The sequence below is a fragment of the Phocoena sinus genome, chromosome 11 (genome assembly GCF_008692025.1).
Source record: "Phocoena sinus isolate mPhoSin1 chromosome 11, mPhoSin1.pri, whole genome shotgun sequence".
NCBI classification, from domain to species: Eukaryota; Metazoa; Chordata; class Mammalia; order Artiodactyla; family Phocoenidae; genus Phocoena; species Phocoena sinus.
Window position 1 is genome coordinate 71,527,216 of NC_045773.1, and position 15,122 is coordinate 71,542,337.

Below are 15,122 nucleotides of genomic sequence, written 5' to 3' on the forward strand. Positions count from 1 at the left end.
CGAAATATAGTATTTTGTTACTGTTTGTGTCTGACCATAAAAATGAGAGCCTGGCAGATTTTTTTACACCACGTGGTTGTGGTTACCTTGGTCTTGTTGGCAGATCTGCTCTCATTGATTGGTCCTGATATGTCTTTGTTTATACAGTACTCTGATATTTGTATTATGTGTTGTCTTTGCATTTGTTTTTACTTAATTCTCTTTAAAAACCTCTGAGTTCATTAATACTTATGTTTTGCAGTTGAAGAAATTGAAAGTCAGAGACTTACATTCTTATAACTAATTAGTGACAAGTCTAGAACTTGTTTGTATTTTACTTTATAGATTTAATGTAAGTCATTCATAAATTATTATCTCATTAAATTCACGTAATACCCCTATGAGTATCAGTAGATAGTTTTTGCACTGTATAGATGAGGAAGGCAAGTTTCAGTGAGATAGACTTGTCCATGTTACCCAACTAGTAAGTAACATAATAATGATACTCAGTTAGTAGCCTACTCTGTGCCTTATTCTATGCTAGGCACTTTTATGTACCATATTTGTAACCCTCAAAACTCTAGAGGAAACCTTTTTTTTTTTATTTTTATTTTGAAGATGATGAAGTTAGGCTTAGTGGGACTTGAAAGCAGTGAAGCCAGAATTCAGATGAAGGTGAGCCTTCCTCCAGAGCCTTCCTTCAAAGTTACTGTTCCTTCCATTATCTCAGCAGGCTCAAGTATCTCATTGGCTAAGATATTTGTATATGTATACCCTCCTCCAGTTTACTAACATACACTTAAAATGTAAAAGCATGGAGTTGCAGTATACTGGAGACCATCAGTATTAAATGAGCAAAAGATGTATGGGAAATGATGGAGAAAAGAGGAATGAACATCATTTATCTTATATATACATTAGCTTTATGTCATTCAGGCTAACTTAGTTCTTCCAAGTCTAACAACCACAGTAGCCCTATGTGTAGGGAATGATACAGAGACACCACACGCATTATCTCCTTCAAAAATTGGGGAGCAGGATAAAGAACAATAAAAGTGCAAATAGATTAGTGTAGTTATATTCTTAGAAGTCTAGTAAGGAATTTTTCCTAGGTCTAATTATTTGGCCACTGATTCTTAGAATCAGTGATTTTTAAGACTGTAGTGTAGGGATGGAATAAAACTGAAAATTATATGGATTGCTGGTCACAGCTGTTAGTAATTTTAACTTACCCTAAGAATTTGCAATTGAATTTTCTTCCTAGCTGAAATAGAAATTTTTGTTTCCTTGCTGCGAATTCTTTATTAGAAAATGAACTTTAGAGTTTGGATTTCATGAAAATTGGTACTTCGAATTATTTTTTACTGCACTTAGTGTTTAATAGTTTATCTTTTTTCAATAGTGAATTTTTTTTTCTTATAAAAATATGTACTTGATTTTTGTTTCACTAAAAGTTACAAAACATACTGTATTTTAGGTGTTACATTTAATTGGAATGGCACTACAAGAAGAAAAACAGCATTTAGAGAACGTCATGGAGGAGCATGTAGTAACGTTTACCTTCACTCAGAAGATATCGAGTATGTATACAGTTTTTACTAAACTTACTCAGCATGTCCGTGATTTTTAAATGTAGTATAACCTCTTTTATTTGATCATATAAGTTTTAAGTAGGTTATATTGAACCCAAATTTCTGAGACTGTCTGTATTCACCTGTGTATTATATCAGATCCTGTGTACTATATCAGATCCTGATACATTTTTATAAAAATCCTTAGGGCCTACCCATACTTTAAAAACATAAATTTTAATTCATGAACAGGAAAAAGTAATGAGGATTCCTTAGTTTGAAACATAAATTTAAACTCTAGTATATACTTTTAAAAACACAGAGTTTGCTATTAGGATTTCACTTTTAAATTGTTGCTATTATCTTATAAAAAGTAATGAAAATAAGAAAATTAGCTATAGAAGATTACATTTTATATAAAGTAATGTGACTTTTTTTGAGAAGACCAAAGAAATATTTTTTCTTGCTTTTTAATATTAAAATTTCAAACATACAGACAAGTTGGAAGAGTTGTACAGTAAGCATCTATATACCTGCCACCTAGATTCAGTAGTTAGTGTTTTGCTATATTTGCTTTATGTTTGAACACTTTTTTGAACCATTTGGTTTTTTGTTTGTTCATCTTTTGGCTGTGCTGCACAGCATGCAGGATCTTAGTTCCTCAACCAGGGCTCGAACCCGGGCCCCCTGCAGTGGAAGCACAGAGTCCTAATCACTGGACTGCCAGGGAATTCCCTGAACCATTTGTTTCAGATGTCATAATACTTCATCTCTAAATAAAAACATTTCCTTTATTAATTTTCACAATAAGCAGTTCTAATAGGTACCTGAAATAGTGGCAACTGTGAATCTTTTTGGTTTGCTTACGTTTTTTTGTGGTTCTTTTGTTTTTTAATATTACTCATGGGGTTTTTTTCAGTGTTTTATAGTCAGTTATAATCAATACTCCTTTTGATGCTCAAACTGTGCCACTTCTGGGTAGTGGGAGTCTATTCAATTGGCTCTGTGTCCTTTTGACCCAACCCCATTAGTATTTGAGCACCACCTTGCTTTCTGGCACAAAAGGTGTCTGAGGCTCATCTTGTACTTTACCTGCTCCAGACCTGCAATCAGTGATTTGCTGAGATGCTTAAATGAATTTGTGGTGGTATAATAGGAGTTTATGAATTCCTTGATTGCAAGGGAGTATTTCTGTAACTTTGTTTAGTATTGTGTTCTCTGCCATTTCTTCCTAAAAGATAATGACTGTGAGAATACTAGGTTCCACTGGGGGATAATATGGAGGAATAGTCCTGGTTGCTGCTAAATCTCTATTTTTCCCATTTTGCCCACATCCAGGTAAGTGGGAGGAAGAAGGGGAGCTGTCTTTCCCCACTGAAGACTATGTTCTTGGGTGCCAGCCTTTCCCAGCTCTTTTCTCTGCCAGTGTTTCTTTCTATTGATTAACATTAACATTGTATCTGTTGTACATTCTTTATCTGCATTTTTTTTACTTTGGGATAACCACACAGAAAACTCCCTAATTTCATTTGATCTCAGGTTCTCTTTTGCTTCTTTCTTTTTCTTTCAACAATCATCATTTTCTCTGGACAGTCCTCCTATTTCTCTTTAAACATTTTATATAATTAAAACTATTGGAACTTCTGTGGTGGCACAGTGGTTAAGAATCCGCCTACCAGTGCAGGGGACACGGGTTCAAGCCCTGGGCCAGGAAGATCCCACGTGCCATGGAGCAGCTAAGCCCACGAGCCACAACTACTGAACCCACATGCCACAACTACTGAAGCCTGAACGTCTAGAGCCTGTGCTCCGCAACAAAAGAAGCCACCGCAATGAGAAGCCAGCACAGTGCAACGAAAAGTAGCCCCCGCTCGCCGCAACTAGAAAAAGCCTGCACACAGCAACAAAGACCCAGTGCGACCATAAATAAATACATAAATACATGCATACATACATACAAACAAAAGACAAACCATTTAGAGACAGATCCCTAATCCACAGCTACCAAATTTCAGATCTGGAAGAATATTAAAGATCACATAGTTCAGGGAATTCCCTGGCGGTCCAGTTGTTAGGACTCGGAGCTTTCACTGCTGAGGAACTAAGTTCAGTCCCCGGTCGGGGAACTAAGATCCCACAAGCCATGTGGCGCAGCCAAAAAAATAACAATTAAATTACATTTTTTTAAAAATATCACATAGTTTGGTCTCTTACCCTCTTAGGAAAGAGTAATATTTTGCCAGAAATGTTTCTTAAATCAATAAAATTAATAATTGGATATTGCCAACTATAAAACTAAATTAGCTAATATTGTATTAAATGTACTCCTGAGAGTAATAGACTTTTGTGTCTTTTTCTCAAAATAAAAAAGTAATCCATAGAGGAAGAAATTTGTTTTATTTTGAATCTAGGTTTTCATTAAAGAAAAGGTCAAAACAAATAGATACATGTTATATACACATGGACTCCTATAATTCTGATTCATTTTCTTAGACTTGTGAAATCTCAGGTAGACCTTTCAGCTGGGTTTTAATTTAATTTTGCTAGAGGCTATGTTAAAATAATCATTTGGTGTAAGATGTCAGTTTTGAATGATTAAAGCATTCTAGTTGTTAACAACTTGTTTGTAAAATACAAATATGTCACATTTCGAGAGGTATTGAAAATTTCTAAGTTGAGATGTAATCAAATGATGGGCAGATGTTACAAGCAACTTCATTTATCTTCTTGTGCATAGTAATAAGCACTATGAAGTCTTAGCTGTTGTTCATGTGCCCTTTTTTTCCTTCTGCCTCAGAACCTGGTGAAGCACCAAACAACTCTCCTAGCATACTAGCTATGCTGGAAACACTACAAAATGCTCCCTACCTAGAAGTCCACAAAGATATGATTAGGTGGATATTAAAGGTAAAATTTCCTGCATCACTCTGCTTTTTGTGAGAAATATTAAATGTTTATCTTTAAATTTTTATAATGTTTCATAGCTTCAGAATAACGATATTTTTTTTCATAGACCTTTAATGCTATTAAGAAGATAAGGGAGAGTTCATCCACCAGTCCTGTGGCAGAGACAGAAGGAACCATAATGGAAGAGGTATAAGATGTAAAGTGTGGTAATGCTGAAAAATTGTGGCAGGCTCACTATAAACAATTAAATTTATCTGCATTAAGTTGGTAGTTGATGTTATTCACAAACATGTAAATCCCAAGAAGTGTGCCACCATTTGTTTATATTTTTGTAGCTGTCTTTTTGGACTGCCTTTTTTTTTTTCTTTTAACATGTTAGGTTGATTAAGAAATCTTTGCTCTTCGTTTATAAAAGTGAGATTATAGAATAGTTTTTAATTAGTATTTACAATAAAGATGTTTCTGCTTTGGGAGAAAAAATATGCATTTAGCCTCTAATGGTCTAATTAAATGAAGCGTAATTTCAGAGTTCGAGAGACAAAGACAAAGCTGAGAGGAAGAGAAAAGCCGAGATTGCCAGACTGCGCAGAGAAAAGATCATGGCCCAGATGTCTGAGATGCAGCGGCACTTTATTGATGAGAACAAAGAACTCTTTCAGCAGACATTAGAACTGGATGCCTCTATCTCTGCTGTTCTTGATAATAGGTAAAAATTAATCACAATTTTTGAAACTCTTGACCATGGTTCTCAACTGAGGAAGATGTTTGGTTTTTTTTCTTTGTAAGTACACTTAATCATAGAATAACTTAGAAGAGTTGATAAATTTTGTGGCCTCGTAGTTAGAGGACTTAATCTTAGAAATCTGAGTTTATTAGCATATGATTATGAGCATGTCTCTTGACTATAGATAAGAGAATTCATATGTATGCTTAAAATGTAAGTTATACAGAAGACCCTTGAGATTCATAAAAGAATGAATACACTGGGCTCAGTTAACTTTGTGTCTGGCTTATGTGTTGCATATTGGATTGCTATGAGGATTGAAGGAGATGGTTTTGATACATATGAAAGACGTGGGTCTCTCAAATCAAGTCATCAAAACTGTGTGTTTTAGGGACTTCCCTGGTGGTCCAGTGGCTAAGACTCTGCGCTCCCAATGCAGGGGGCTTGGGTTCGATCCCTGGTCAGGGAACTAGATCCCACATGCCGCAACCAAGACTTTACATGACGCAACTAAAGATCCGCACGCCTCAACAAAGATCAAAGATCCCACGTGCTGCAACTAAGACCCGGCACAGCCAAATAAATAAATATTTTTTTAAAAAAACAAAAAACTGCGTGTTTTAAATACGTTTCTACTTACCTAGAATCTACTGTTTTATGATTCTATAGAAACTTCTTAGGCTCATTAATTATACTCCTAACCTTTTTATTCCAGCCCTATGGTTTCAGATATGACTCGTACAGCATTGGGCCCAGCACAGACTCCGGTCCCTGAACAAAGACAATTTGTTACCTGTATATTGTGTCAAGAAGAGCAAGAGGTCAAGGTGGAAAGCAGGGCAATGGTCCTGGCAGCGTTTGTTCAGAGATCAACTGTATTATCTAAAAACAGAAGTAAATTCATTCAGGATCCAGGTAAGTCATAGCTATATCCTCATCCTCCCTATTAACAGTGACTGCCACATAGTATGGTAGGTGATATACAGAGATTTTATTAACCTAATAATAACTGTAGGCTTGGTGGTATCTTGAGCAGGTAACTTAGACAGGAATTCCTCACTTGACAGATGTGGAAACACTCCAGAAGGTTAAGTATTATGCCTGAATTACGCAGCTGATAAATAGCAGGGATTCAAAAGAAAGCTGTTCTTTGTTTCATTAACTACTTTGGTACTTAACAGTCTTTCCCATTCTTCACATTTGTAAAGTCCAATAATTAGTTGACACTTAAATAACAATAACTATTTTATCTCCATAATTATTTTATCTCATAGATAGATCCAGGGTGGAATCCCTTGAGAACAGTGGTGTAAGTCACCCCTGTGAGAAGCTATCCTTGAGCCAGATTCTCATTTAGATTATTGAGATAGAGATTACCATGCAGTGCAGGATGTTATTCAAGAGAGTCTTGGGATCAACATGGAATGGAGGGGAAGGAAGCAGGTTTGGGCAAAGGGAGAAGTTGAGCTATGATGCAGTCCCCAAAAGACCTTAACCAACCCCATGGGATCTCTGAAGCTGAATGGCCCTTCAGAGGTGTCCCAAGTTGGGGCAAGGGGGCTAGGTCTTTATACCCTGACACTGATCAGTGACTGGTTGTGGCCTACCTCTGGAAAGAGGTGTGACCTTGATCAAAGTAGTGTGACCCTGAGCAAAGTCCCTTAAAGAGGGATAACAGTTGAGTGCTCTCTTCTAACAGCTGCTGAGGGAGTAATCATTCATTCCTGCAGGGGCTTCTGGGCTGCACCTTATTGTATCCACCGCAGATACTTTTATGTTTCTACTCTTACATTTGTTTATGTGTGCATATGCTTCAATGATACCAGTAAACTTCTTGAGAGTAGGAACTGTGTTTTAATTTCCAAAGCACTTACTTAGCCAGTGCTTTTCACATTGTATGACTGGAAGGAGGTTTGAGAGACCACTGGTAAGTTTGCCTTTTCTCTATAATGAAAGTCTTCACAGTGTGGCTCTCAAGCACCCTAGTTAAGATACATTGGTCAGCTTCACCTTAAGAAATGATCATTTGTACTAGGCGATTTACAAATTTTATTCCAGGCTGAAGATAAAGTCACCAGTTGTATTTAGTACTTGGCTATAAGTGGACTTTTTTAATGCTTTCACAATTTATGTCATAAAAGATTTTCTTTATGCTGTGAAATTTGTACTGTCCTATTATATAAAGCAAATTAAAACTTGAGTAATTTAATGTTAGGGAATTTCTAAGATTGTACTAATTTATGTAGAGAATTCAAGAATTCCCAAAGAAGCCAGCTACCCACTTTATGTTTGTCTTCATTTTTCATCTCCTTTAAATATAAAAAATTAGTACCAGAGCAGAAGCCTGTCTGAATTGCCTGTTTTTCCCTACTCTGGTCTGGGCTGCTGTCCCAGATATTTTGCTGCAGCTTTGACTCTGGTATAGTAATTATGGCTAGTCTCTGCATGGTTGTCTTTAGGCAGATTCTCCTCTACTGCCAGGACATCTTTTTTTGTTAGAGATCATTGTGACCCAGCTGCCCTGAAGGTATTAAAGACCTCTCCCTGAAGAATATCCCTTTTACCTCAGGCTCAGGGCATTTTCGGGGGATAGGAGTCTCTCAGTGCCCTGAAAATGTGAAATGTTCAAAAGATTAGATGTACTTAAATACGGGATCCCAGTTTCAGTTAACAATTCAGGGATGTTTCATTAACTTGGTCAGGGTAATGAAAATTAGAGAGTCCTGTATTCTGAATAATCCGGGGTCTTGCATAAATTATTGGTATCTCAAATCAAAGGAATAAACTAGCATATCATTTGAAGTTAACAGGCCCTTAGTAAGGATTTCACAGTTTAAAGTTGTACATTTGTTATAGGAATATTAAATGCTTGGTTTTTCGCTTTGTTTTTTGTTTGTTTTATAATGCAGAAAAATATGATCCATTATTCATGCACCCTGATCTGTCTTGTGGAACACACACTGGTAGCTGTGGGCACGTTATGCATGCCCATTGTTGGCAAAGGTAATTTATATTCTTAATATTAGTCAAGAGAAGCTTATCCAAAGGCTCAAAATTAAATTTTTTAATAAAGGAAATTCCATTCTAGAAAAAGGGAGAAAGAACTAAAGATGTTTGAAGAAGAAAACTCCGTATTACTGCCTGATAAATAACAAAATTAATTTGCTTTGTCATTACATTTAAAGGAGTGACTTAGAAACTTCATAGTATATCAAATATATTTTTTAATGTGGGGATCTAACAGACTAGATGAAGTAAAGGATTTTTACAGTGGTATAAGCCCTAGAAATATGTCTTTCTTTGGGTCCAGGGTGAACAGCTCTTGATTCTGAAGATGCTAGTGCTTGTCTGGTTAGTTCCTAAGATTGTCATGGCTCCCTGAGCTAAGATGGGATGACTTCAAACTTATTCTACTTTGGTGCTTTCTGTGCTTCCGCAAACCCAACAAATCAGTGCTGTTATTCTAGTGCTCTGCTCATTGAGTTGTTATGATCTGCCCCTAGTAAGTAGTCACCAGCACTGGGAGAGTAACCGCAGAGCACTGGGACCAAGAAATATGCTACATTGTGAATGATTGTTTGCAAGGCAGTCTTTTTTTGATTCTCCTGTTTTAGAACTCTTAACCTGTTTTGGTAATTACATCAACTCAAAATTAGAGTATCACTGTTAAAAATAATTCAGGTCATTTCAAGATTTTAATTTTTAGATTTTTTTTGTGGAAACAAATTATTTAAAATGTTGAAGCTTGTGGCTCTCATTTTTTAAAATTACCATTGTTTTTGATACCTCATGTTTTCTAATTGTAAAGGTATTTTGATTCCGTTCAAGCTAAAGAACAGCGAAGGCAACAGAGATTACGCTTACATACAAGCTATGATGTAGAAAATGGAGAATTCCTTTGTCCCCTTTGTGAATGCTTGAGTAATACTGTTATTCCTCTGCTGCTTCCTCCAAGAAATATTTTTAATAGGTAAGTTTTGGCTCATAAAACCTTTATGTCAAAGAACTAGTTTCCTTTGAAGGTAATGAAATAATAAACAACAGCTGGGTGAGGAGATCACTCTAGGTAAATGCATAATGTTTTCCAGGTACTTTCCAAACTTTTTATTTAGTTATTTCTTCTAGCTGACGTATGAAATATGATTTTGGTTTTTAGAAAGGAACAGGCTAAAATTTAACAGTTTCTTGGTCACCTGTAAGCACTATAAAGGATATAAAGTTCCCATGTGTTCATGAAAACTGTCTCCTTTATTTCTAAGACCCCACTTTAAATATCTCCCTCATACGTTTTAAGAGATGCTCAGTAAATTGATAGGGGGAGAAGGGGCAGCTCAAACTGACATTTTTGAACATACTAACAATTAAATATAATTTTTTGCAATTTACTGGCCAATTCAAAAATTGGGCCAAAAAGTAAAAATCTGTTAGTGTATTTAAAATGCAAAGTTTTTGTCATTTCATAATTTTTAGTGCACTTTTAGTTAATAGGAGTATTAGACATACTCATTTCAGATATGAATTTGATAGTGTCTCCTCTTCAAACCTGACCTTTGTTACTCAGTTTATGGTGTCTGTCTTACATTCACAAATACTAATTTGAGTTTTGTGAATATGAATCATCTGTTTATTTCTGTGCTACTATTTGGGTTTAAATAAAGTAGGGTCAGTTTTTTCCTCTTCAATTTTAGGAGTTAAAACCATGGTGTCTTAGTCTACGCTACTACACAGTGTTCTTAAAATACCATTAGATGTGCATGTAAGCTCATGCATTTTAATCAGAAAAGCATATCATGGTGCTGACTTATACCTGCATTTGAACTGGTAAAGAAATTAGTCATTGTTAGATTAAGAATTCTCTGCATGTAAGGAGAAAACAATCACTTTTGTGGTTCAGGTTTTGCTTTTTTTCCCAGGAGAGTCAGTTATGGCACATTTGTTAAAAGAACACAGGCTGTGGAGTCTGATATAGCTGGGTTTGAATGCCACATCTGTCCCATATATGGCCTTAGTCAAGTAACATAGCTCTAAACCTCAGTTTCCTCATCTGTAAAATGGGGACAATAATATAACCTATTTCATTAAAGATTCTGAGGATTAAATATAATACTGTAAAATGCTCACAACATAACTAAGGGCTTGCAATATAATAAGCACTCAATAAATAGTGTCCGTGGTGTGGTGATTATGATATTTAAGAAAACTAATAAATTCCAGTACCAAAAAAGTGAAATATTTGACAGATAATTCAATATGGTGCTAATAATTATCAGCATCATATTGACGAATAATGTATTTTCATTTCCATTGGTAAATACCTATTCTGACTTCTTAAAAAGCAACAAATTTTCCCCTAGGTTTTTTTATTGTTTTTTTGTTTTTTTAATATTTGAAGTGTGTCTAAAATATACCTGTGATCATTTAAGGAGTCTTTTTTGTATCTTAAACTAAGCAGCAACAGAATACTAAACACTCTCTATAATCTTTTCTAGCAGGTTACATTTTTCAGACCAACCAAATCTGACTCAGTGGATTAGAACAATATCTCAGCAAATAAAAGCATTACAGGTTCTTAGGAAAGAAGAAAATACTCCTAGTAAGTTCTGATAACCTGCTTTCATTTTTCCCTAACGTCTGAAACCATTGGGAAACACAGTTTCAGAATAAATTGTTTTAAAATATTTTAAAAGTGAAACCTCTCACTTTAAAACTTGACTTTCTCTAATTTTCTTTGTCTTAATGAACTAAATTTGAATCTGCTACATTACTCCTTATTCCTTGAAAACACACAAGCTCATGTGAAGTTTATGATAAATACTTCTCACTTACTCCCCCATTTTATTGAAGAGCTTCTGGGGGTGGGGGAGATGTAACTGAGTATGGAAGAGCTGGCTTTATTCTCTGTGGGCTGACTCACTATATTGTTGGCATCACCAAAGGCTTCCCAAGTTTGATAGACATGCACTGCACTTCCGACCTTGAGGGAAGACAGTCTGAGCAGAATTTATACCATTGGTTTATAAGGAAACAAAACGGCATACTCTTCCTTTTCTTACCTTCCCTAGCTGCATTCCAGTGGCTTTACTTTGAAGAGAAGCACAGGTGACTGAAGAAGGTACCTAGGTCATCCAGAGCAATAGTGTTTCTCATGCTTTGAATGTATATTATACTGGTTTTTATTAATGGGAATTTTTCCCATTTTTTAAAATTTCTTTGACCTAAATTTAGAATGAAATTTATGACTGAAATTTATAGAAATACTGTGGATTAAAGAATAATAGTATAAAATGCTTGTTTCTGTAGATACTGCCTTATCAAAGAATTTAGAAAATGTGGATGAATTGCAGCTCCCTGAAGGATTTAGGCCTGATTTTCATCCTAAGTGAGTATATTATTCCTTTTAAATTGGCCCACTTGAAATGAAAAATTAAGTCAGCAGTTAGTAAGAATATTGTTTGTCAAGTTAGGGAGCAAAATGTTACAGGACACTGATCTTGAATTCTGAGACTTAAGAATATTTACTGCAGGTGTATTGATAAAAACCTATGAACTACATGGCATGTTTAATTCTCACAAACCTCTCCTAGTCTATGTTCCTGACTCCCTCCTACACCCCTTGATCTGGCTCTCCTTGACAACACCTCATCAGTACATCTAAACCTAAGGTGCTCAGCTCCCCCACCAAAGCCCATGCTTCCTTCTGACTTCTGTTTTCTATTTATGGCCCCATCAACCTCTTAGTAACTCAGGACCAAAACCAGAGTGTTTGCAGCCTAATTTTACCCATAGCCAGTAAGTTACAAGGTATAACCCAGATTCTAGAGCTAGACTGCTTTTGTTCAGTTCCAGCACCACTGCTTATAAGCTGTGCAACTTTGTGCAAATTGCTTGACCTCTCTGTACCTCACTCAGTTTCCTCATTTGTAAAGGGAAGATAATAATATCTACCTCATAAGTGTTATAAAGATAAAGTGACAATACATTTAACGTTACCTGGAAGCTGTGCCTGGCAAATACTAAATTACTCAGTAAAAATACTACTGGAGGGCTTAACCAGAAAGAACATCAGTCCTGTGCCTCTCACATTCCTCCTCCCTATCCCCAGTCCTGTCATTTTGTTTCTTCTGCTACGTACTTCCATATTTCTAATTAAAATGCTTAATCAGCTGTGTCTTGATTTATCATTTTTTTAAACAGTGTCTTTCTGTTGACTAGTAATTAAGGATTCAACTTTGACCTCTACCCTATTCACTGTTCCTCGCCAGTCTACCTATAGAGTTATTTCACAATTTTTGGTTAAATCATTTGTCAGTTTTTATATTATAATTGTTTCTACTGATAAGTTGTGTGGTAAATTTTCCTTTCTTATACATTTTGTTTTCCTGTGGTTAATAATTACCTTATTTTTTTCATATACTTGGTTTTCTTTGTATATAATACTTTTTTCCCCCCTAAACATTGCAGTAGACCTGTCAGATGCCTAGCAGTAGCTATCAGTGCTCAGATGCATCAGATGATCTTCCTTCCTGGAGCCCTCCTCCCACAGCCTTGGCCCTCCCATGCCAATCAGAACAGGGCACAGCTGTCACCCTAAGACTTCCCCTAGCCCTGCTCCTCTTGTTTGCTGGATCTTGTATCCTTCTCTCTCTCTTTTTTTTTTTGGCCGCACCTGTGGCATGTAGGATTTTAGTTCCCTGACCAGTGATTGAACCCACAGCCCCTGCTTTGGGAGTGCGGAATCTTAACCACTGGGGAAGTCCTCTCCTTCCTTTCTTAATTTACTCCCTCATGTTGCATCTCTCAGCAGATTCCTAAGAAAAGGTGCCTGGGTGTTAAATTTTCCATGTCTGAAAATACATTTATTATATCCATATGCTTGATAGATGGTTTGGGTATAGAATTATAGGTTAGAAGTAACTTTACGTCTAGATTTTGAAGGCAGTGTTTACTAACTTCTAGCACCCACTGAGAAATTAACACCATTCTGATTCCTGTTCCGTTGTAACTTTATTACTTCTGGAAACTGTTGTGATTGTCTCATTAATTCCCAATGTTCTGAAATTTCTCTGTGATATTCCTTGGTATGTGAGTCTTCATTCATTTCGCCACGTTTTCAACAGGCTCTTTGAAGATTCATATCCTTCAGTTTGGGGAATGTTTTATTTTGTTCCTTAGATAATTTTCTCTTGGTTTTTCCATTCTTTGAGGTAGTCCTACTGTTAGTTCATTCTTGGCCCTCTTGGACTGATCTCCTTATTTATTTATGTAGGTGTGTATGTAGGTATGTATGTATGGCTGCATTGGGTCTTCACTGCTGCACACGGGCTTTCTCTAGTTGCGGCAAGCAGGGGCTATTCTTCGTTGCAGTGTGTGGGCCTCTCATTGTGGTGGTTTCTCTTGTTCTGGAGCACAGGCTTTAGGCCCATGGGCTTCAGTAGTTGTGGCACGCAGGCTTAATAGTTGTGGCTCGTGGGCTCTAGAGCACAGGCTCAGTATTTGTGGCACACAGGCTTAGTTGCTCCATGGCATGTGGGATCTTCCCAGACCAGGGATCGAACCCGTGTCCCCTGCGTTGGTAGGCAGATTCTTAACCACTGCGCCACCAGGGAAGTCCCCTAATTTTTTTATAAATTGGTTGTTTTCTACCCTGTCTCCGTTTTCCCTGAGTTCCTTTTTTCTGCTTGTTTGTTTTGGTGTTTATGTCTTTGATGTTTGATTCTTTTCTTAAATGTTTATTGGTCCTTGGGTGACTTCAAGAACAAGGCACTAAGAAGCTCACTGGATACCTGGTGGGCAGGTTGGAGCTTGCTGACCTATGAGCCTCACAACGAGGTGATCAGGCCCCGGCCAGTCTTTCACTTGGGACCCCCAAATGTCAATGTGTAAAAACGGCTTTTCCTGAGAATTCTTCACTGGAGAAACTAAAATCTATGGCAGTGGGTACACATTGCTGATGTTCTTGAGATGGGGAAGAGGTCCAGGATCCAATAGTTGAGTGTGTAGACCTTCACCCTAATACCTTGTTTTCAGGCCTGTGCATCACTGCTGCCAACCCAAGTAGAGCATAACCCCTCTCAGGCAGGGACCGTTTGCATGTCTTTCATTCCCCCTTTTCATACAACTATCTTTAGGTAGTTTCAGTGGTTCAATTCCAACATAGAAAATAGCTGTAGTTTCAAGAAACTGAGCCCTTTGATTGATGTGAGCACATTGTTTTGAGCTAATCCTGTACGTGTTCACTTCAGGAATCCTTATTCTGAAAGCATAAAAGAAATGCTAACAACATTTGGAACTGCTACTTATAAGGTGGGACTAAAGGTTCATCCCAATGAAGAGGATCCCCGTGTCCCCATAATGTGCTGGGGTAGTTGTGCGTACACCATCCAAAGCATAGGTAAGAGATTCAGAGTTGTGTCTTTAAATCTCAAGCATACATTGACATGAGTTGTGTGTAGAATCCTGTATTTAAACAGAGATGTTTAATGTGGGCAACAATATCAAATAATATAAAGACTCTGAAGCAGGAAATGTAGTGTGCTGACAGAATATTAGATTGACAGTTTATAAATTAACCACAGCAACAGAGAACTCATTTTAATGGTGGTTATAGCTTCTTGTCAGTTAAGGGAATATTTCCTCATTTTTACTTCTTATCCAAAGTTAATTCTTGTGAAATGACTTAAAGATTTCAAAACCTGACAATATTGTGCTTTCGGGAGAAAGAATTTTTTTTTACTTTTTTTTTAAACTTGTAATAAAATGTACAAAACATAAAATTTACCATCTTTACCATTTTTAATCCTCAGAAAGACTTTTAAATGATGAAGATAAACCGTTGTTCAGTTCTTTGCCTTGCAGACTGGTAAGTTATCAGTTTACTCAATTCGTGGAATGGTGGAGTAGAAATTAGGTTGTTCTGCTTTTTTTAATCCAAAAAACCTGAA

General features: G+C 36.5%; 1 protein-coding gene across 6 annotated transcripts in view; it reads left to right on the forward strand.

Annotated features, from left to right (window-relative positions):
* UBR2 (ubiquitin protein ligase E3 component n-recognin 2) overlaps window positions 1–15,122 on the forward strand; it is a 117,752-nt gene that overhangs the window by 78,578 nt on the left and 24,052 nt on the right. For 3 of the 6 annotated variants that reach the window (XR_004352347.1, XM_032650248.1, XM_032650247.1), the window contains exons 26-36: window positions 1,457–1,559; window positions 4,348–4,457; window positions 4,564–4,644; window positions 4,985–5,163; window positions 5,897–6,096; window positions 8,091–8,184; window positions 8,990–9,151; window positions 10,671–10,774; window positions 11,482–11,560; window positions 14,424–14,572; window positions 14,985–15,040. Coding sequence is in view for 5 of the 6 variants with exons in the window: in XM_032650248.1 (XP_032506139.1) it covers window positions 1,457–1,559; window positions 4,348–4,457; window positions 4,564–4,644; window positions 4,985–5,163; window positions 5,897–6,096; window positions 8,091–8,184; window positions 8,990–9,151; window positions 10,671–10,774; window positions 11,482–11,560; window positions 14,424–14,572; window positions 14,985–15,040 (1,317 nt within the window). In the remaining variant the exon portion in view is untranslated. Of the gene's footprint in view, window positions 1–1,456; window positions 1,560–4,347; window positions 4,458–4,563; window positions 4,645–4,984; window positions 5,164–5,896; window positions 6,097–8,090; window positions 8,185–8,989; window positions 9,152–10,670; window positions 10,775–11,481; window positions 11,561–14,423; window positions 14,573–14,984; window positions 15,041–15,122 lie in introns of those variants that run through there. The other 3 variants (XM_032650250.1, XM_032650249.1, XM_032650251.1) reach the window with 2 other exon arrangements.